This window comes from Bicyclus anynana, chromosome 20 (genome assembly GCF_947172395.1).
Source record: "Bicyclus anynana chromosome 20, ilBicAnyn1.1, whole genome shotgun sequence".
In the NCBI taxonomy this organism is placed as follows: domain Eukaryota; kingdom Metazoa; phylum Arthropoda; class Insecta; order Lepidoptera; family Nymphalidae; genus Bicyclus; species Bicyclus anynana.
In genome coordinates this window covers 4824878-4843928 of record NC_069102.1, presented here as the reverse complement: position 1 = coordinate 4843928, position 19051 = coordinate 4824878, and the positions used below count along the sequence as shown (strand labels likewise).

Here is a 19051-nt window from a genome sequence, read left to right as displayed (position 1 = left end):
GGGCCTGAAGGCAGAAGCGGAAGATATGGGCGGTACGAGTCTCTAAGAGCGTTCCGTTCCGTTCGTATGTATAACTTACCCAACGTGTGGTGGTGGTGCGTATTATGCTTGTGGTGGTGCATGTTGTCGCGCGCCTCCGCCCCGCTTGTTTCTCAGAGGTACACTTTTTTCACTGAGCGCGTGGTCGAGAAGCCATTGTCGTTCCCGCGCCGGTACCCATCGCCCTGCGGTCCGAATATTCCTGCGTTAACTGACATGCCGCAGTGAATATGGATGCGTGAGAACATGAAATTAATGAGGCGTTAGTGAGGATGGGAATTATTGTGAGTTTCATAAACAGTTGTTGTATGAGCCCGCGCAAACAGAAAATGCGTTCGACGTTCTGCGTTTTGCGTTTGATTGTAATATGTATTTATTTTATTAATTGATTCATACGCTTTGTGTGTACACCACAATGAAAGAAAACAAACAATATAACAAACAGATAAGAAAATAACAAATAGTGTACAAAATGGCGGCCTTATCACTTCATAGTTATCTCTTCCAATTAGAAAAATATTAGAGTGAAATAGAACTTCATAGCATGTAGCTAGCAGATATCAGCGCGGTCTTACCGCCTTCTGCTTAAAGTTATAAACGTTGCGTAGAACGCAGAACTCAGAATTCCTAAACGATGTCTATCTGCGCAGTCTCCTCATAAAATAGAACATCTACTGATATTTCGTTGGTATGATATGGACGAATATCTCGCTGTAGACGTGGCAATCAATTGCATGAACATAGCGTAGTAGGTCTATGGCACTTTTTGGACTCACAGGTTTTTAGACTTTGGTAGTGATTTAGGTACTTTGTTGATGTACTCGTTTCGTACATGAGTCTATAAGACTTTTTTTTTTATTCTTTATAAGTTAGCCCTTGACTACAATCTCACCTGATGGTAAGTGATGATGCAGTCTAAGATGGAAGCGGGCTAACTTGTTAGGAGGAGGATGAAACTCCACACTACTTTCGGTTTCTACACGACATCGTACCGGAACGCTAAATCGCTTGGCGGTACGTCTTTGTCGGTAGGGTGGTAACTAGCCTCCCACCACTTCTAATATGGTTTATGTCTGTCTCTACAGCGAGATATTGTTCAGAATATCAATATAGATTCCATCATATTTGAACATCGTGTTACTACTGCATTTGTCACAAAACATGAATTATATGCCTTGAGCATTTTTATTCAGGTTAATATTCGAGATGTACTTAATTCGTAGTATTCAAATATAATCTCTACAATTTAACAAACTCACTTTTTTAATTTCGTGGCAAAAACAGTAGTTAAAAACTCACTATAATTTCGCATGATTAGTAAGCAATGGTTAATATGATTAGTGATATAGATGATTATGATTATGATCGTGATTTGGAAGAAATTTTTAATCATAAACACGTAATCAGCAAATAAAGTTTTTCAATTGATAAAGAAGGAAAAGACATATAAAGCAATGATTAACAATGCATTTTGTAACGGAGAAACAAACTTTAATTGATTGTACTAAATCACAGTGATCTGTAAGTTTTTGTTGTTAATTCAAAAAATTAAATGCTATTTTTATTAATAAATCTGAATAGCGTTTAGACGACGATAACTTTAATAATGTTAAAATTAAGTTGCAATCTACGACTGTAAGTTACTAATATGGAAGGCATGTTTTATTCAACAATATAAAGACACCAGTGACTGCGGCTTTCCACGGCTATCTACTAGATCGCTTGTTGTCATAGTAGGGGAGCCAAAGAGAGGTTTTTTTGCAGTTACTCGAGCGCATTGTTCGGTACCTCCACCAAGTATGAGCCCTTAATGTTGGTGGGTACATTTAGGGCAACCAAAAAAAATCTAACTTCAGAAATACTCAACTGATTAAGACAAGGTAGATGAATTGATAGCTAAGAGATGTGCATTTTGAAAATCTGACGATTTAAGCGTAACGTAATGGAAAGGGAGGGTTACAAAATGAAACCCTTATATTTCTGTTATCGAGCCACGAGCGCGGTAAATTTTTCACTTATTTTCAATGAAATAATCTCCTGAATAATCGCTCATGTTTTTTGACTGATCATCAGATCATCTAGCTCTAAAATTACACAATGTCGAATGACTTGAAATGATCTCATGACTTTCTCTAGCTCGTAGAACTATCGTCGTCCAAACGCAGTGTAAGCCATGCAAAGAATAACGGATCACAACTGACATTGACCTGGTGGGAGCGCAGGGTGCCGAAGTTGTCTCGGCGGTACGCGTCCGGCTGGAACTGGAACAGCGTCTCGTGGTGGGGGTGGTAGGGGGGGTGCTTGCGGAGCGTGGCGCGGGGGGACGCGGGCTTGGGCTGTGGAGCCAGCACCGGTTCCGCGTACGTCACTTCCTCCACTTGCTGCAGGAGTTTGGGCTCCGCTTGGATTCTGAAATGTTGCGTTTTTTGTATAGGTCACATTTTGGTTTAATCTGGTTCAGAGCAGATAATATTTTCTTATTAATACATTTTTAACTGATTATCACAAAATATTTTCTTTTCATGCAGCACCCGGCACCTGCACGGTGAATCCATGGAATGCTAAGATATTTGTCTCATTCGCGAGAAATCGACGGATTGCCACTTCCATCGAGACACGAAAAAATACGCCGGTTATTATTAAGACATTATTATGTGACTTTGTAGTACCTATATCAAGAAGATATCTGCGTCTTGTAATGCTAGCTTGGCATACTGCTAGTGTAGTAAAGGGTTATGCCCTTTAGATGCTCTAAAGCCAACTTCGGTTATAATATTTTATTTTATTTATTCATCACTGCGGTTATAATATTTACAGGGGTAGGTATATTTTTGAGCCAACTCCAAAAAGGAGGAGGTTTTCTTTCGAAAGAAAGTTCGGTTTTAGGTCAGGTTCCAGTATGCCTGAAAGATGTCATCTATGCAATCCTCAGATACCTACACAATCTTCGATTTCACGTGAAGATTTACGAGTAGATTTAGATTTTAGAGACTGATTATAATAAGTCACCAACGCTGCCACAATATAACTCCTGCTTGTAGTTAGTTTTGTACCTGTTGATATTCTGCCGTTGCTCGAAGTATTCGTACTCCGTGTCAGGGTACGGCATGTTATCATCATCGTCCTTCTTGCAGCGTCGACCGCAGATGTAGCCCGCCGCGAAGCCAGCGCCCAGTGCAGCTAGAGCTCCAGCTGCGACGGCTAGCGCTAGTGTCTCTACGGAGTAGGCTGCTGGGGGCGGGTCAGCTGCGAGGACTTCTGGTCCTGTACAAGATAATGGTTACATAAGTTATACAGTTCTCTATGCAGGAGAGTATGTCCGAGGACTTATATATGTTTTGTAATGTTTGTGTCAGCTGCAAACTTCTAAATTTAATTTTGAGAATTTGAGAAAATAGTACCTTCGTTGTTATTGTTGCTGCCTTTTCCATCTTTGTCTTGAACGATATTGATGACCTCCCCTTTGTTCTCGCCTCGTGCGTCATCGTACAGGCCTGAGCTAAGACCACCGACAGCGCCCGCGTCTTTGCCTACAACATTGATTATCACAGATATCAATGCAAGGCTCATTATTATATTTTGACATAAACAACGGCATTTACTGCTTTTTAACTAAGTTTTCTTCCAAGTAATTTGGTGATTATAACTGGCGTAAAGTCATCTGCTGCTGAGGGACTATAGCCATGTAGTTCGGCGACGTCTCTTTCTACAAACGCTAACGTTTCGAAAATTAACAAAATGTATGGGAGTGACAGATTCGACAACTTGTTCACGTGATCTGTCGATCATTCACTTACATTTTTTAATTTTTGATGTGTTAGCGTTTGTAGAAAGAAAATAGACGTGCCACATGGCTACAGGCCCTGATCTATCAATGAATGATATCACTGATCTTCATCAACCAAACCAAAGATTTTTATATTATTAGGACACAAAAAGAGCGTTGCAAAAGCCGAAAAGATCTATTTTGAAAGTAGTGCTTCCAGGACTTCTGAAAACATATCATGATTGTCTTGTATTAAATGTACTTACTATGAGGACACGCGGCATGGCTTCCAGTGCTGACGCTCTGGTAGAAGGAGTTCTCATCCAGCCAACGGCTCACCCCGTGCGAGTAAGCACGACACCGGCCTGCTTGTTTATCCCAAGCACAGTAAGGATCTTGTAGGGCTACACATTCACTGTTGACAAAAAGAAACGATTTTAGAACTATAAAAGTTTGTATTCGCAATATAAACGTTGCGCCAAAACAAGGGGAAGCTTATAACATCGTTGTATACGTCGTTATCAACCCATATTCGCTGGCCCAATGCGGATTGGCAGACTTCACACACACAGAGAATTAAGATATTCTCTGGTGTGCAGGTTTCCTCAAGATGTTCTCCTTCTCTGTTTGAGACACGTGATGTTAAATTTCTTAAAATGTACACACCCTCCAGAATCGGAGGCAGAGGTCATATCTTAACTAACCTAACTATGTCTAAATTTGGTTGTTCACTAGTTTGCATTTGGAATTAGTGAAATGGTTTACAGCTAAGAATGGACGGGATGATTCGAGATTCTTTTTGGAGTCTTCTCTACAAAATCGGATATTCTCGATAATATCGTTGTTGAGAATTATCAAATTTCCAAGTCTTACTATACATTTAAGAACTGTAGCATTGTAGTGAAATTTCAAATCATCAGAGGACGGTTAATTATAAAAGAGGAATGCAACATTTTACACAAAATCTAGAAAAGTGTGCTAAAATTGAACAAATTCCTCTTTTAACAAATAATAGGAGTTTCAAAATGTATTCCGATTAGGTTAGGACTAAAGTTATGAGCCGTGATAGCCCAGTAGATATGACCTCTGCCTCCGATTCCGGAGGGTGTGTGCATTTTAAGAAATTAAATATCACGTGTCTTAAACGGTGAAGGAAAAACATCGTGAGGAAACCTGCATACCAGAGAAATTTCTTAATTCTCTACGTGTGTGAAGAATTCTTCTACCAATCAGCATTGGGCCAGCATGGTGGACAATGGCCTAACCCCTCTCATTCTGAGAGAAGACTCGACAGCAGTGAGCCGATTATGGGTTGATAACAATGCCATAAGGGCATTCTCTCATGAAAGTGTAATTAAATACTTACGAGCAAGAACTAATCTTCTCGCTGGAACATCTGTGGAGCCTCAGACTGAGCACTTCTCTATCAGACACAGCGATGAGTCTCGCAGCATCCCGACCAGCTCTCGCCACTCTCAGAGCTCTGACTGGTGAACCAGCTGCGAATGCTTGCAGCTCTTCTATGACCACAGGCACTGCTCGTTTGTTAGAGTCGTAAGACACTGCATTGATTGCTTTGATGATTTTGCCGTTGTCTAAAAAAGGGTATAATTGTAATTACTAAACTAGGGTAAACGTTGGCCGATATATTTTCTGGATAAACTATACAAAAATGGCGTCTTAGTGGTCGAACTAAAGGTATTTAACAAGAAAGTCATAAAAAAACTGTATTCCAAAGACTTGGTAATTGGAATAATTACGTTAGGTACAACGTAATTGTAAATTGATAAATTGGGCTTTAGAGTTATTGCCAAAATTTTAATCAATTACTTTATTTACGATAATGCTTCAACTACATAAAATTTGCACATAAATATTAAAAGTACCTGTTCCAATAAACAGGACGTCATAAGCTTTTCCACCTGGTGTTTTCACTTGAGGGTCGACAGCGATTTGCGTAAATCTGTAACTGAAAATTCAATATTTCGTTAAATATGATACACAATTCAAAATTTTTCCGATAGATTATATTTTGAAGTATTAAACAATGTGAAAAGGTGCATAAGGTACATTAAAATGATAATAATAGACTTACTGGAAGCTAGTTCTGATGACAATCGGTTCTCCAAAGAAAGCTGGCACTGATTCGTCCATTAGGGCATGAGTTTTGATAAAGTTTAGCGTTTGATCAGGCAGTTGTCTGGAGTCATTGTGACAAGTACCCGGCCGAGGTTCTGGGACCTGGAAAATAGAGAAAATAAATTATTTAATATCAAAAAATCGGCATTAAACTCAAAATTAATTGAACATTTTTGACATTTTTGACAATGCTTGGCTCACATACGAAATGGATAGCGGGTTGTAGACCAAGCTAACATTCTAAAACAACAGACTTATTTATTTTATAAATATTCTCAAATGTTCATTAAAATGTATTAGCAAAATTGTAGATCAATCTTAGCATTGGCTTTAGTTTAGAACAAATTATTTGAAGCCGTAGCAGCACAGTCGCAGACATAAGTAAGATAAGAAGAAATAAAGAGAGCTAGCTAATATTGGATAAGAAGCAAAGTGAACAGAACAAATGTACAATTATTAAGTTCAAACTTATTAAGTGAAATAAATTACCTTTGCACTATTTACAGGAAGCCAATTAGAATTGATCGCGCTTTGCTCTTTAAAGGTTCCTTCGAATGTATCAGCGATGTCCTGCATACTGAAAGCGCAGACAGCACTCCCTGATATGCTGTTTGGTGGTGTTGTGAATGTGCCGTAAATTAGCTGGGCGTTGAGCCCACCATACACGCCTTCTATTAATTCTGTTGTTGATTCTGAAAGATAAATTAATTATGATATGAAAATAATTAAGATTAGGTGTTCAAACAAAATAGTTTGGCTTTTCATAAACGAATTCTAAAAGGCGTTGATTCCAAAGGTTTTTTAACTATACCTAACCTTTTCTCTTCCTTCCCTTTTGATCAATTTCTAACCCATAGTTACTTCAAAAGGCATAAGAGTACATATCTCTAGGCAAGGGGAAATCAATTGTATCTAGCATTTTTATTGCATTGGTATGAAAGAATTAAGAGACAATGTCGCTATTAGTCGATAATGTTTTTTCCTCTTTACGAGATATTGTCGTTGACGCATGCTAAGGTTACATAAAATAAGGAAATTATAATAACTATGGGTTAAAAATGATAAACTTTGTAAATAAGTATAAATAATTCGAGAAATTTATTAATTTATTGATGAAACTTACGAATCTCATTGAAGTAAAACGGAAAATCTCCTGCAACCGAGCAATTAAGACGAGATTTGAGGAACGAAGTCCATCGCTGTTTGAAACGGTGTGGTCCCCCGCGATCGTCACGGCATACTCTGGCAACTCGAGAGAATACCGCCTGTCGAAGATGAACAAAATGATCAAGGACGAAATACGGAGGTAAGTTAGCGACAATTTTTTTTTATCAAAAACGATCAAAAAAATAGAACAAGAAAACTTAAAGACTTGATACGGAGGCAACGTAAAGACAAAATACTTTAGGAGTTAAATATATTCACACAAAGTGAACTATGATAATAAGGTATGTTGATTAGCCAAATAAACTTGCATATACTTATGTTTGCCTTGTAACAATCGTTTAAGATTAAGATAGTCTTGATTTGGCGATGGCAAACCTTGGAGAACATAAATCTATGAGCATTTACAATGGGTTTTTTATTTCTAATCTAATTTATAGTGAATTGGTTTAAAGATTTGTTAAGTACATCTATATGTTAATTAATATCTGCAGGTACTTAACATTACAATACACTTACATTTTCAATAGCCTATATTAGAGCTTTGGTTCATTAAGATTGGAATTTGGGTTTTTGTTGGTAAAATAAGACTTCCACCAGGACGAAGGTGTTTTTATATAAGATACCTTTCCACAATTGATGTATTCGATGGCTGTCTCCCTGAAGAAGAAGTACACGAAGTTGCCGTGTACTAATGAATTCACGAAATCAGGTGCTGTGGACAATGTTACCATTAATTGCAAACAGCTCGGTAATGCATTATGTAAAGTAACGTGATTAACTACTACTGCTCTCATGATCTAGGGTTGTATGTTACTTTGAATTCTGTGTTCTTGAAATTTGTAGATAGTGAGGATTTTAAATTCTTCTATAGAGTGAAACCGACTCGGTATGCACTCAGCTTAAGTAGACAATTCTGTCGCTTATTCTTAGTGGGCGATTATCTTTTAAAACAAAAATACTCTCTTTTTCTTGATACACCTTTGCTTATGATCGATATAATTTCCACTAAATATTTTCCACATTACATATTTTATCGTATGAAAATGTAAGTAAGTTGCTAAAAAAATCATGGGGCAAGGACACAGGACTTGATTTACGTAACTGGACTTGGTAACTTTTAGCTGATCGTCTAAAAGTTTCTGAGACAGACGACGATAAATAAAGTGAAATGTCCGACAAAGTGAATAGATAATAATCGTCAAATTCAGAAGGACCATCAGTAGCGATAGTCAGTGTAGGTGAACCATTAACTTTATAAAAGGAACCACTTATTTGTTTTTCTACATCACTTCGTTACTCAAACGGCAACCCTAGCCAATCGCATAGTGTGTGCTATTAACACGATCCTAATCGGATTTATTCCTCGCATCAAATATCATTGCCGTGACGGGAGTTCACGGCAAAACGTTCCAAATTCAATTAATCTGACGGATGTTTGTTTGACAGCCGCATTTGGAAGCAATGGACCGCGCCGGATAATATGCAAATATAGCTGACATTAATTAAACATAAGATGTAAAGCATATCTAATTTGCTAGCGGAGATTTGATCTGATCCATGAATAATCCGCGTCAAGAGCTAACATTGGGAATGGATTTCCCGAAATTCAATATTCGTGCAATAAAATAATATTTTCAGATTAAAAAAAATCCTTGTGTTTTTTTTTCCAACTGTGGATTTTCTGGATCCATATTGGAACTGCAATGCGGATTTGGGCGAGCGTTAGGAGCCTTGGGCTAAAAGAACGAAGGCAACGAAACATTATGAAAATAGTACCTCGGATTAGGAAGACCTTAGGATCGATGGGGGTTGGTGGGGGTGAAGGAAATCTCTGAAATAACTCTTTGCAGAGGGAGTGTGATTACTGGGATGATTGATCATGATCAACAAACTTAATGCAATAGCAAACAAAGGATGCAAGCATCCTTTTCCACTTTTGTCTTGTAGCTATGATTAAAAGTAGCTACTACAAAGCTCTCTAAAAAAATTACAATTCCTATAAAAAACTATTATTATTATTAATCGTGTTTACGACTACGACGAAAAACTTTACGGAATTGTGTCATTTCATTTATAAGTCGGTTCATGTAATAGAATGAAACTTAAAAATGAAGAAATTGTGGTATTTCATTAATAGTTAAGTGCCGTAGGCTTAGAACACAAAATACAAACGTCCATCCGAGCTTATCGCCCTGTTAGTGGCAATTACTCACACCTTAATTAGAAGCTAATTTAGTAATTAATTAATTTTATATAGTTTACAGGCTGGGAGTTGATTAATAAATTGAGTTGGAATATGAAATTAGTTTCATTTGAAGAAAACTGTATATATTTAATTAGTGATATAGAAATTCGGGAGGAATAAGATTCAAACGTTGATTATTTATTATTAAACGTTTTACAAGCTTTAGCTTAATATTTTCTTGTCGTAAAATGCTGTGATTAGTCAAAGAAAACTCTAATTTGACGTTGATCTACAGTCTTAATATTTATTATAGTTTTGTTTAAAGAATTGTGGTTTCATAATCATATTATATTGTTTTACAATTTTACGAGCAGTTTGATTCGAAACTTCGTTTATGCTTACACTTTTAAAGGCTTAGTTAATATGCTAATACATAGATGATTAAGGTCATTTTGACTGTGGAGGAGCATTTTCCTGCTCCCAACTCTTTAATTCTTTAGTTAACTAAGACCGATTTTCGCAATAAAGCAGACGGAAATTAGCAAAGCCCCTCAAAGATTGTGTTTCAATTAAATGTCATTGGTGTGATTTCTTTCGTAAATCATTCTCAATCCTACAAATATAAACTTGTCTCAAGCTGGCAGGCAGGAATTGAGGACGCTCTTAGTAATTGGAATGCGTAGATACAGTAGACACTAGACAGAGTAATGTAATGGACTCACCGTTTAGCGTCATGGAGTCGTATGGCTCTGTCTGTAACGGCTCTCTGTAAATGATTGGCTCCATGCCACTAAAGTCCGCCACTGTGCCCGAGTACAGCTCTCCGTCTGGAAATTAAATATTGAACCGTTCATATAAAATATCATATATAATATACAGTTAAATATGAAAAGCAATCTAGAAAGATAGATTGTAGAATGCAGAAAATTAATACACATATCTTAAATCTAATTTGTATATCGAAATTTTATACTAATATTATAAAGTTGAAGAGTTTGTTTGATTGAACGCGCTATCGAACGCGATCATAGGAATTACTGGTCTGATTTGAATAACTCTTTCAGTGTTAGATAGCCCATTTATCGAGGAAGGCTATGGGCTAAATTTTATCCCCGTATTTCAACGGGAACGGGAACCACGCGTAAAACCGCGAGGCGTCAGCTAGTGTCTGTATGTTTTTAGTAAAGTATAGATGTTTCAAGTTGATTTTGTACATCATTGTGCTGCATTACTTAAGATGGTAGAAATTCTCGGTGTTTTCTTAGATACCGAAAGGTTGAGCCCCGCCTTTTGGACTAATGACATACCCACACACACATTTTTACTAGAAGAAGTAGAAGAAGAAGAAGTAAGTGCACACAAAACAGATTTTTACAAACAAAAGAAACTACGAGATAGAGGGTAGAAAGATAGTGGGGAAAAGTATTGCTTATTTTTTTATTGAAGGTATGGCAAATGTTGTTTTAGAAAAAAACACACATGCAGTCGAACAAAGAATCTCCTTTTTGGAAGTCGGTTAAAAACACTATTTTAACCGCATTGGAGCAGTGTAGTGGCTTTAGAAAGGCCTCCCGTATAAGCACTATATATCAGGCGTGATAGCCCAGTGGGTATGACCTCTGCCTCCGATTCCGGAGGGTGTGGGTTCGAATCCGGTCCGGGGCATGCACCTCCAGTTCTTTTTCAGTTGTGTGCATTTTAAGAAATTAAATATCATCAATGTCTCAAACGGTGAAGGAAAACATCGTGAAGAAACCTACATACCAGAGAATTTTCTTAAATCTCTGCGTGTGTGAAGTCTGCCAATTCGAATTGGGCCAGCGTGGTGGACTATTGTCCTAACTGATTGAAAATTCTGAGAGGAGACTCGAGCTCAGCAGTGAGCCGAATATGGGTCGATAACGACGATAAGAACCATTAAAAATAGACTGATATTGATAATGTTCCAGTAAATAGTCAGTTTTCTCAGAGTAAACTGTACAGACAGGTAGGTAATTAATGGTACGGCAACATTCGACTCACGTCTGCTGATAGCTCGTTAGTTACTGTATTAGTGGTCGTGCGTATCGAGTTATCGGATTTCGGATTCGGAAATTCTGAATCTTCGTTATGCACTGAGCTATTGGTTAATAGAAAACTCGTTATGGGTAAATCGGACGTTCTTAATTCACTGAACATCTTATGAATTGGAGAAACATTACTTTGCGGAGGTTCTTCATAAACAGTGAATAGTTTTTTTGCTATTCTTCGCGTAAAACGACGAACTGAAGTCTCATGTAGACATATTAATACACCTGAGGATTGCTGTGGTATTGGAGTGAGTGAGGATTTTGTCAAGTCGTTTGGATTTGTCAGTTTTTTAAGGCAGAAACAGAAATTAATTATTCACAGTTGTTTTAAATGCGTTGATTTTCCTTCGCGGTTAAAGAGGCTGATCAATCAATCAATCAATCAATTTATTTATTTGCAGATACATGCATTATATATACAGGTGGTCGGTAGATGTAGATGGTAAATGTATTTTGCCAATTCGGCATGCAAATTATTAAGAGGCTGAGACGTCCTAGGATAGATAAGATGAATCTTTAATAAAGATAATTTATAGAACATTAGCACTGTAAGCTAAAACCGTCACAAGTAATAAAAATACAGGATCAAAATGGATGGACAACCTACCATTTATAATACACGCAAGTATTTTTTTTTAATAATGTCAATAACAATGAAAAAAATATCTGAAAATTGTATTGTTTGCAATACCATGACGACTCATACATATCAGCAAAATTGCCTACTAACCATACGCTCGGGCCTTTGTTTCAGCCAGATTTAAGTTGGTTACACAAAACGGCGCACACAATATTGAACTCTATTTAGTGGAGGGTAAAATGTAAAACGGTTTGTGCGGTTTCAATTCATTGCGATACGTATTGCGTGGTCGGTTGTTCCGTGCAATATACCGCATTGCAGTACTTCAGTCGTTAAGAGAAAACCATTGCAGTAATAGTCAACTAATATATAGTAATTAACGATGCTCTCTTAATTGGTAGAGAATTAAAAACAAGTTTCTCAGGGAATTCAGTAACAATATATAACAATAACTTCCATTTTACGGTTCTCTCTGCGAAATTGCGCATCTTTGGTAGATACCTTCTCTAACATTTGGTTTTGAATGAACATAGATCTAGGGTTACGTAGGTATTAAATTCTTCTTTGTAACTGCTGCACGATTCTATTCTCTAACGATGTTTTGAATAACTCGCCAGTGCGAGTTTCGAATTCACCGCTATCTTTCTCATTCTACAGCATCGTGTTAAAAAGAGAGAGATAGAGGTGAATTCGAAACTCGCACCGGCGAGTTATTTAAAACATCGTTAGAGGTGAGGTGAGGTGAGTTATAAGAATTTAGTTACAAAATAGCCTAGCTACTCCAAATTACGTTTTAGGGTGATGATGTTTTACTGTTTGACCACAGAATAAAGAATGATACAGAATGAGTCTATACAAGCAGCGCAGTGGGGCCGGTAAAAAAAATAAACTGCTGGCTGCATCCCTGCCATGTTCCATACGCTCTATCTGCCTGCTCTTCTTTAATCTGTGTATTTGGCGATCACAGATGTTAACGATTACGACCGCGGTTAATGGCTTAACATGCACATCATCAGCTTCAAAATGTGGGCTGAGAATTTTTACTGCAAATATTTCAGAAGAAATAAAATTTCAGTACATCGTAGCCCGACCCAGGACTCGAACCTAGTTCTTCGTGATACGGTGTCACATAGACTAACCTCTGGAATAACGAGTCAGAGGCTTCGTTTGGCTAACGACTGGGCCATAAAAAGCTTCGCTTGAAGTGCCATAACTGTCACAAGGGTGTCCCATGCCGTTTACGCCACGTTATTCAGTAAAGTACAATCCTGCTCACAGGAAGTAAACGGACGTCCATTACAGGCCGCTAAGTTATCTACTTGATAACTTAGAGATGCGTGTAAATTAGGCATGGGAACACTATTGTATCAAAAATTACATGACCTGGGCCTCGTGATCCGAAATAGATAACCACTAGACTAACAAGGAAAAGTCTTTGTGGTGTGCAAATAAAGTATATTTAAAAGGCTTTTCAGAGTGCCATAAATAGCACACATAGAGTATCCCGTCCCGTGCCATCTACGCCACGTTATTTAGTAAAGTACAGTCGCGCTCACAGGAAGTACACGTTCGTCCATTACAGGCCGGCACGGTTAGTTATCTACTATTGATCCATACCAATTAAGCCATGCTCTATTGTAGCAGTATCTTCTGTAAAGAAATGCTCAGTACTTCGTAACCCAAGAACCCAGGATTCCGTGATCCAAAGCCACATAATCTAACCACTGGATCAACGAGGCCGAGGCATTTCAGAGTGCCATAAATGGTACACATAGAGTATCCCGTCCCGTGCCATCGACGCCACGTTATTTAGTAAAGTACAATCGCGCTCACAGGAAGTACACAGGCGTCCATTACAGGCCGGCACGGTTAGTTATCTACTATTGATCCGTGCCAATTAAGCCATGCCCCATGGGAGCTATCGTCTGTACCTACCGCCTGACGCAGTGTCGCAGTTTTGTATCACTTTACGCAGTTTCTTTCTACAAGTTAAAGTTAAAAATGTTCCGTTAAGTCGAATTTTGTGTTGGATATTCTAATGTACCACTATCATAAAAAGGGTTAAGTTTGTGAGGTTGTAAGGGGTAATCTCTGAAGTTACTAAATCAATTTTGAAAATTCTAGAAAGCGACGTTATTTGTGAGTGTCATAGGCTACATTTAGTTCCCACTTTTTACGGGAACGGGAACTACGCGGGTGAAACTGCGGGGCGTCTGTTAGTAATGGATAAATCATGCTATACCTTACCGATCTTCATCCTTTTTAGACGATGAAGCACACATGACGGTAAGTGAAAAACCATCTTGTATCAGTTTTGAATGTTATTAAGTATCAGAAGTGGGATATATTTATTCGTTCTGTCTTAGTGTCACTAAGTAATATACTCGTATTACTTAGTGATATAGTTAATCAAAAAAGAAAGCTATACTAATATTATAAAGCTCAAGAGTTAGTTTGTTTGTTTGAACGCGCTAATCATAGAAACTACTAGTTCGATTTGAAAAATTCTTTCAGTGTTAGATAGCCCATTTATCGAGGAAGGCTATAGGCTATATGATAATAATAATAATAATAAAGCCTCTTTATTTCCCATAAACCTTAAACCTAATTACAATATATTCTCTAGTTTTTACTTAACCTATGTTAGAAATACTAAATAATGTTCATTAATTATTGTGTTAATTTTAATTTTTTTATTATTATAGGAATCCCTTTGATAGGGTATAGGCCTCCTCCAATTTCTTCCATTCATCTCTTTCCTGCGCTATTTTAATCCAGTTTTTCCCTGCTATCGAGATTATGTCATCTGACCATCGCTTCTGTGGTCTGCCCACGTTTCTTTTTCCTTGTGGACCAGGCTATATATTAGGCTATAGGCTATATATTAGCCCCGTATTCCTACGGGAACGGGAACCACGCGGAGAAAACCGCGCGGCGTCAGCTAGTTTACTAAAAAATATACAAAATGACAAAATCATAAAGAAGTCACTCGCAGGCAAGTAACATACACACAAATCATGATTACTTGATGACAGGATGTTCACGCTATATTCTTTTGCATAATTATATTTCTGCGACTGTCATTTTTGCGTAGTAAGCGTGATGGACGAGCCCAAAATTTCAAGGGGACGCTAATGCAAAGAAAATTGTTCAAAGCGGACGTAATTGATGATGTTGCATTAAGTGTTTATTTTTGGGGTATTCCTGAACGCGACAAACGTTTGGCATTTACGCGAATATTAAATTCTATAGTCAAACGAAATGTGGACAGAATGACAACAAAAATGTTTTAAATCTGACTACGAAATTTTATTTGAGACTCTCGCTAAAATAAAACCTCCTGCTAAATAAAACGTCCACGTCCAAGAAAACTTCAATCGGCCCAGCCGGGAATCAAACCCAGGACCTCGTCTCGTAGGTAAATCTACCGCGCATACCACTGCGCCACGGAGGTCGTCCCACTTTCATTTGTAAGTCATGAATCGTGATTTGAATGCTAGAAGATCCAGAAAACATAATCAACGAAAATATATTTTGCTGTCTGAAAAACAGGGGCTGGACAAAACTCGACCGATATATCTGGACAGACCATAATGCTTACGTACTCGTTGCCAATAAACTGAGGTTAATGCGATCTTAGCAACGAAATAAATTCCCCACAAAGGTGAGTACGAAAGAAAATTACATTTGTTTGTTTGGGATAATCTTGCTCTATCCAACTTGTTGTACTTCAGGGCACAACCCACAACGAAGGGCCGTAGAACGAGGAAAACATATGGTGTCTGAGAAAGAAATCTCACTAACTAAATATTACAGGATTCTTCGGATTTTCGTCACGGAGAGAGTTTATTTATGTGTTTATGCTCACACGTTACGTCTCCTTGTGTTTTATGAGTTTTCTCTTTATAAGATAGATTTATGTCGCGTTAGCTTTCGCTTGCGGATCTGTCTCTGAAAATGTACTTTATTACTTGTAAGCTTTTGGAAGATCTAATATTCGTCATACCAAACTCAATAAAAAACCCGTGTTATATATAACGTTTGCTAAAAAGAGCAAACAAATTAGGCATTTGATCTTTACACCCAGTAATATGCTAGTTAGCTGCTGAGAGCAGTGAGCCCAGTGAATATGACCTCTCCCTCCGATTCCGGAGGGTCTAGGTTTGAATCTGGCCCAGGGCATGCACGTCCAACTTTTCAGTTATGTGCATTTTAAGAAATTAAATATTACGTGTCTCAAACGGTGAAGGAAAAACATCGTGAAGAAACCTGCATACCAGAGAATTTTCTCAATTCTCTGCGTGTGTAGTCTGCATGCATTGGGCCAGCGTGGTGGACTATTGGCCTATCCCCTCATTCAGAGAGAAGTTGATAATGATGATAGTTCTGCTACGATGCTGCGTTTAAACCTATAGAGGTATGGGTAAAATAAATAAACCAATTTAAATTTTACAAGAAAGAAAATATATTTATTACTACATTATGCCACACATCACAAGTATTTAAGAATAATACCCTCCGATATCTGGCATAACCTAGAACAAGGTCCCAGCTCAGCATATTGCTATATGCTCCCCATAAACAAAGAACATATAGCGCATTTTCAGACAAGTAAGCCCGCTTCCATACTGCATCGTCACTTAGCATCAGTTGAGATAGTAGTCAAGGGCACAGGTATGTTGAATATAAAAAAATAGCGGTACATTCCTTGGCCTTCCCACGTATCGACCATACAGCATCATTTTGTATAGTTGTCACGTTATAAAACGTACTCGATCCTTTCAACGCAACAATGAGTGGCTATTGTACGCCACCAGACTGTGAAAGTGGGTTCATTCGATATAAAAAGATTTCTCTTCCCTAATTTCCGGACTGGATCTTTCTCTAGCACATACATAATCCGAGATATTGATAAAATTATAGGTACATTACTTAATGTATCTAAAGGTATAATTAGTAGGATGATCGAAATAAAGTAATATAAGAATAAAATAAAACGAAAAAAAGGCAATTGAGTAGTTTTTTGTACACCTTCCATCTGCTATTACTTATTGACAATTCGTTTTTCATGTACCTCATGAGATATTTGAAAATATTCGATGGTTCATCTCCAACTTCACACTCCCTATCTAGTACCTATCAGTTAACTACCATACGTACCGTACCATAGTAACTCGATTACGATACTCGTAGTTAGGTTTAACGTTCAGGATGTTTAGGTTGGCAAATTTGTTCGTAATACACCCGATGGTCCGCGCGGGACGGGAGGGGTGTAGCGATGAAACAGAAAACATATGCACTACTTCTCCCTCGTCCATTCCCCCCGTCACCCGCAAATCGTGGGAGTGTCATCAACGAACTTGCCAAGCTATAGACCATAACATCTTCACAAACAGCTACACCAATTCACCTGCCAGCATTTTGGATTGGTGTTAGAGTTTAAGCTCATTCACTGTCAAGAAATAAGTTTCCGGAAAATTTAAGAGTTTATGGAGCATGATTAGATGCACAAAGTTTTGAACGGATTACTCGTAAAACTCGCAAAATGAATTTTGAAATTATGAGGTCTTTAGTTGAATTTACGCTCTGATTTAGAGGTTTAGTGAGAAAAAAGACTAGCACTAAGCATGAGATATGCGTTTAAGTTTGAATAGTAGCCATGAATCGCTTAGCGTCAACGTAAATCGTCCAGTGAGCGGCGGATCGGCGCTTTAGCCTATTCATTTGAGGTTTATTCGTGCGCAATCGGCTTTATACTGGCCCGTGACACATATGTCCTGCCATTTGAATGTGCTTGATTGCGACTTTTGGAAATATTTTTATGTGAAAATTCAAGAAATTGAAAATTGTACCAGTAATACCTTACCTGCCTTTTTCGTTCAGTGGTTGACCTGGATAACTAACCATAATGGGAAAGATAAAGGTTTGGGTCCTTAGTCGGACATGAAATTGTTTTTGATTTCATAGGGTTGTAAAAGAAAATTTACTGGGATCCCTTAAAATTTGTTTTTCAATTCTGGCGCGTTTATCGATGTCAACGTTTTAGGTGACTGCCGTCTTTGGATGACTATCTTTAAAAAAAGATGGACGATTATCGTGTCGTGATGTTGCTTTTTTGAAATACTCGTAAGTAGGTAGTTTAATGTGATCACTGTTGAAATTGTCTTGGATGTACAGAGCATTGTTTAATTTGTCATAGAAAACTTTAGACCAAATCATCACAAAATGTCGAAAAGCGGTTAACGAAAGATGAAATGTGACAGGGAGGTATCAGGTAGTTTATAGTTAGTATAGTTTGACGGATATACGGATTAAGAAGATCTAAGGGCCAACGAAATTGCGGTCGTTCACTACTGTTTTATAAGTTTTTATTGATGTAAGTCTCAAGTACATACCAGCATATACAGCCGTAGAGTTATGCTCGGGATCATGTGGACACACAGCTTGGCCCGACTTCTCCTTCTCCATGTGGTAGGAGTCCCTCTGGACGCCGTATTCTCTGCAGAAGGGCTTGAAGCTGTTGGTGCCGCACACCAGCAGCCGCCCTGGAGCCAGCGAGACCAGCACTCGGATGTAGTTCTGGCATATCTCCTGCAAAAACAATTGACATCATCAGTCACTCAGATATTATCCTTTGACGTGAATATGTCTGTATGTCATTCGAATAAAACGAATGTAACAAAATCGGGGGATACAGTTTGCTCTTGTAACTACTTAACTATGCTACCTATCTAAAGTTTAATTGCATCATTGGAGGATCGCAAAATTGTCTACACTAAATTAAAACTCTCATGTCAAAATAGTGCAGAGGGAGTTTAAGGCAATTTTTCTGGTTTTCGAGATTTCCATTTAGTATAACTTTTGATTCTTTTACGTGAAATTCTCAAACATACGATAAGGAGAACAACACGAGCAGAGAACGGGGAGTGTTGATCGATCGTTAAGGAACCCTTAACGAATCCTTAACCCTACATTCTGTAGTCACAAGTTCAGGACTCTGCTCGGAGTTTTTCTCTCTACCGCGCGATGGACCCGGCACCCTCACGGTGAATCCATGGAATGCTAAGATATTCGTCTCGCTTTTTCGCCACGTAGAGGATTTGTAT

General features: G+C 38.0%; 1 protein-coding gene across 5 annotated transcripts in view; it reads right to left on the bottom strand.

Annotated features, from left to right (window-relative positions):
- LOC112053281 (semaphorin-1A) overlaps positions 1-19051 on the bottom strand; it is a 484933-nt gene that overhangs the window by 8245 nt on the left and 457637 nt on the right. For 2 of the 5 annotated variants that reach the window (XM_052887876.1, XM_052887881.1), the window contains 13 exons: positions 18341-18536; positions 10019-10123; positions 7735-7823; positions 7068-7209; positions 6434-6636; positions 5901-6046; positions 5692-5774; positions 5172-5400; positions 4072-4220; positions 3441-3569; positions 3093-3303; positions 2241-2448; positions 80-250 (listed from right to left, as the gene is read on the bottom strand). In XM_052887876.1, coding sequence (XP_052743836.1) covers positions 170-250; positions 2241-2448; positions 3093-3303; positions 3441-3569; positions 4072-4220; positions 5172-5400; positions 5692-5774; positions 5901-6046; positions 6434-6636; positions 7068-7209; positions 7735-7823; positions 10019-10123; positions 18341-18536 — 1971 coding nt within the window. In that variant the 3' untranslated portion in view covers positions 80-169. The remainder of the gene's footprint in view (positions 1-79; positions 251-2240; positions 2449-3092; positions 3304-3440; positions 3570-4071; positions 4221-5171; positions 5401-5691; positions 5775-5900; positions 6047-6433; positions 6637-7067; positions 7210-7734; positions 7824-10018; positions 10124-18340; positions 18537-19051) is intronic. The other 3 variants (XM_052887877.1, XM_052887880.1, XM_052887878.1) reach the window with 3 other exon arrangements.